The sequence below is a fragment of the Acipenser ruthenus genome, chromosome 17 (genome assembly GCF_902713425.1).
Source record: "Acipenser ruthenus chromosome 17, fAciRut3.2 maternal haplotype, whole genome shotgun sequence".
NCBI lineage: Eukaryota > Metazoa > Chordata > Actinopteri > Acipenseriformes > Acipenseridae > Acipenser > Acipenser ruthenus.
In genome coordinates this window covers 17,615,375-17,619,711 of record NC_081205.1, presented here as the reverse complement: position 1 = coordinate 17,619,711, position 4,337 = coordinate 17,615,375, and the positions used below count along the sequence as shown (strand labels likewise).

Sequence of the window (4,337 nt, the reverse complement as noted above, 5' to 3'; positions counted from 1 at the left end):
TCACTGGAGCGTGCTCGGTGATTTCCAGTATTGTTATTGCAGTATTGAGTACGCGGTTTCCTCCACTGAAAATCCTAACTATTTGCACATATTTGGTGACAAATAAAGGTCAGTAAACAGTGCGGTTCTTCTTTTGTCTATGGTGAATAAATCAGAGTGTTGTTACAGACAATTCAGAGTCGTTTTGTCTATGGGATTAAGCCAATGTTAACCCAGAAACCCAAGCCTTTATAAAAGTATAGTGGGATTTTATTTCATTATTATTATTATTATTATTATTATTATTATTATTATTATTATTATTATTATTATTATTATTATACGACCTCTCAGTGACTAATACATACATTATACAAATTAGCTTGGATTTAAAAAAAATAAATAACACGGCACATTTGAAAAAAATGTTTATGCTTCTTTATAAACCCTTTAAAATCGTATTGAGTTATTTTGATTTTCGTTAAATGTTCAGTTGTGTGACAATGGGGTGCAGTGTGTATTCTTCAAGTTTTTTGGAAACAACAATTAAAAGTGTAACATTTCTAAAAGATTAAAAAAAAACTGTAAGATAGCCTATAAGTGAAATGCTCCTGAGGAAAATAAATGTGAACCAAACTGGGTTGCTGAAACATTTTCTTTTTAAGCAGTGATGTACAAATGTACTTTATTTGTTCAAATGCATATAGACATGGTTTAATCGAGCCCTTTCAACATACCTGTCTCATTTACCCTCCAAGCCTGGGTTTATTATTAAAAGGTTGAAGGGTTCCGTTTGTAGCATTTGGAGTGAATGGATTTGGGGACGGAAGGAGCCCCCCACCCTCACTAATGTTTGTGTATTTAGTAATGCACATATTTCTGTAAAGGTATTACGCCTGTCCCTCCGTGCTGATTGGGTGCTCAGGTTGGCGAGTTAACGCCCTGTGATTATGTCAGATTGCGTGCAGACCAAACCAACCCAGCCTTTGAACTTCGCCGCTTTTGGCTGTTATTCACCAGCTTTCTCTCATTTCCCAGCCAGGTGCTTCGTAAGGCTAGACACCTTCAAGGAAAGCGCAAACACTTAAAGACTTTTCAGCAGCGGACCTCGGTACCCTTTCTGGATCTAGTGTATGTGGCTTTTTTTTAATATAAGCATTAAAACGGTATTTCTCTAGCCCTGTCTTTCTGTTTATATCTATATTGTTTTCTCTCGTGCAGTTTGCAAAACCGGAGACCTGGATTTTTGTTTACCATTCAAGACCTGGTATGCTCAGTTCAACTCTACGTGACAGGTGAACAGCTTTTCCTGACTGTTTTATAGCGAACTTGTTTACCAAAAAAGAAACAAGGAAACATCAACGTGAAGTAACAACCTAATACAACAAAATGTCAAAGCCAGTTGATCATATTAAAAGACCCATGAATGCGTTCATGGTTTGGTCTCGGGGCCAAAGGAGGAAGATGGCACAGGAGAACCCCAAAATGCACAACTCCGAAATCAGCAAAAGGCTGGGAGCCGAGTGGAAGCTGCTGTCTGAATCAGAAAAGCGACCTTACATAGACGAGGCGAAGAGACTCCGGGCGCAGCACATGAAAGAACACCCCGACTACAAGTACCGACCGAGGCGCAAGCCTAAGAATTTGTTAAAGAAAGACAGGTACGTCTTCCCTCTGCCCTACCTTGGAGACACGGATCACTTTAAAGGGCTCCCAGTCTCAGCCACGGACTCTCTTTTGAGTGCTTCAGAAAAAGCCCGTGCATTCCTTCCTCCGACCTCGGCACCTTACTCCTTCCTCGACCCCAGCCAATTCAGCTCCAGCGCTATTCAAAAGATGACGGAGATGCCTCACGGACTGACCCCCAGCACTTTGTCCTATCCCTCTTCTCTGGGATACCAGAACGGAGCTTTCGGAAGTTTGAGTTGCCCCAGCCAGCACACCCACACCCACCCGTCACCCACTAACCCCGGCTACGTGGTGCCATGTAACTGTACGGCCTGGTCAGCGTCTAGTTTACAACCCCCAGTTGCCTACATACTTTTCCCAGGTATGACCAAGACTGGAATAGACCCATATTCCTCAGCACACGCAGCTGCTATGTAATACAAACGCGAGACACTGAAACTTGAACCCAACAACAAATGCATGTACATAAAGACAGTGCGACACACAAAGTCAAATGATTTAATGCGCAACAATTACCGGAAGCTGGAGATTTGTGTGAAAAATCAAAAACAAACCAGAACTTTTCATTCAAGACCCCCTCCCCCTTCGGCATGAAACTGGGAGAAGAAAATCAAGCAGGGGCCGCAAGAACTGTAAGAATTGTAAATGTTGAAACTTTTATTGCAAGCTACCTTAATAAAAGGCAGCTTTTAAGTTTATTTATTATCATGTAAATTAATGATATAATGCTGTTTTTGTTTAGTTTCTTTTTATTGTTATATCTTAAATTCCTCAAAATTTCTGTTTTGCACATTTAAGAAGTTCTGATTTTTGCCTGTAATATTATAAAGATCTGTTATACCATTCACAAATCGACTCCTCTGAATATAAATGTCAAAAACAGAACTTTGAATATTTTAAACAATATACGGGATATTTACTCTTAAAAATAGTCCTTGTTATTTTTAATTTTTATTTTTTGTGGTTCAGTGCAAATAGTCACAAGTTTTTATTTTTCATTTTAGACAAGCTTCAGGAATGAGGTCAGGCAGTTTAATGTTGTATTTTTAATTAAAAATGGTAATTTAAATATGTTAAAGTATGTCAAGGAAAGAAAATTATTGTATCCAGAAGGATTTTACCTCGTTATCTGTTCATTTGGTGAACACAGACGTTTTGAATAAAGACAAACTGTCTTCAAAAATATATAGCATGTTGTATGATTAAAAATAACTGTATTATAAATGTATTATATGCAATTCTGCAATTCAGTTGATTAGTTGATATCTGGGTTAAAAGAAGAGCATTTCGTTTTGGGTAAAAAAAAAAGGTAAATATTGTCTGCATCCGTTTCTTAATTATTATTACATTATGTCATTTACTAATGGGGAATATTGCTCTGAAATATTGCCAAGGCAAAACCTCGCGTGCACGATAATATTTTAAGCGCCGTCAACAGATATTTACTTCCTTGTTGGGCCGGGTTAGGTATTAAAACTTAGCTTCCCACAAAACAGAACACATTCTTTACTTTGCAGAAAGTCATTGTAAAGAACAGGTGGTGTTTTGTTTCTCTAAAATATTAATTATAGGCATAATGGCTTGTGTTTTGCGGTGTTTAACAAACGTTTGCAAGAAAAAAAAAAAAAAACAACGTTAAGTTTGTTTGCCAAAGTAATGGGGTACTGTGTGTTTTCAGCAGTTTCAGTCCTTATTTAGCACTTCAACCACATGGAAATATTTGAAAAATAATGTGATTTAATATAAACACATCCTTATTGTATTGCTCTGTCTACAAGCACCTGCATTATAGGTCCAGCCTGCCGTGTTTTCTAGATAGTTATTAGTTGTAGTATCTTTTATACTTACAAGCGTATACCTATTTTAATATTACAGCCATTAATTGAATCTAAGGTGGCATGCATTTTGAATAGGTAAAATAAAAGATTTGTGACAAGTCAAGGAAAACAAAGAAAACGAGGCTTGACCATATTGTCCTAAACAATTAGCAGTGTTTGAAAAACTATTAGTCTGGATCCATTCATCCGCCATTGTCGAAAGAAAGCGAGGCTTTTCATCTAAAGAGTAGCAGTTGCCATCTGGTCTAATTGAATAGCAATGGGATCTGTGGTGTCTTCCCCCTCGCATTTTCAAGTGATCATCAGAGTAACGTCAGAATGAAATAGCACAACACAATTAACATACACGCGACCCGGAAAATGGAAAATGGAAAGAAAAGCATCGCAACAATAGATACACGAATAGGAGAGCAGTCTACAACAAACAAAGGGACAAAATCAGTTTAGGGAGTTGGGGGGATAGCTTAGCCACGCCGTTTTAGCATCACAAAACCCTATTTACTCAGCACAGCAATTAGCGAATGGGTTGACAAGAGCGGCAATCAAAAGTGGACAATCACTTTTTTAGGAGAGGATTTTAATAGGTTTCTAAACAGTGGAGGGTGGAGTGGAGGGTGCAGATAAATGGAGTTGCATAACGGGGAGGTTAGCAACAAATAAGGAGCTCTGTGGCTAAGGCCCATCTGATTTGACCCCGACTGACAGTTGCTGTCAAACCAAATAATAACACACACAGCTTACTATCCGAAAACATCTACGAAGAATAACTCAATGACTTTAGTCTACTTAGGTATACATTCCCTTTTTGCATGAAGATAGGCTATGTATTTG

At 38.1% G+C, this 4,337-nt stretch overlaps 1 protein-coding gene across 2 annotated transcripts in view; it reads left to right on the top strand.

Moving 5' to 3' along the window:
* Window positions 1-2,853, top strand: part of sox14 (SRY-box transcription factor 14) — a 4,496-nt gene extending 1,643 nt beyond the window's left edge. The window contains exons 2-3 of one of the 2 annotated variants that reach the window (XM_034038521.3): window positions 1,018-1,110; window positions 1,201-2,853. In XM_034038521.3, the coding sequence (XP_033894412.1) occupies window positions 1,369-2,085 (717 nt within the window). In that variant the 5' untranslated portion in view covers window positions 1,018-1,110; window positions 1,201-1,368 and the 3' untranslated portion in view covers window positions 2,086-2,853. Of the gene's footprint in view, window positions 1-963; window positions 1,111-1,200 lie in introns of those variants that run through there. The other variant, XM_034928628.2, reaches the window with a different exon arrangement.
* Window positions 2,854-4,337: the final 1,484 nt, after the last annotated feature.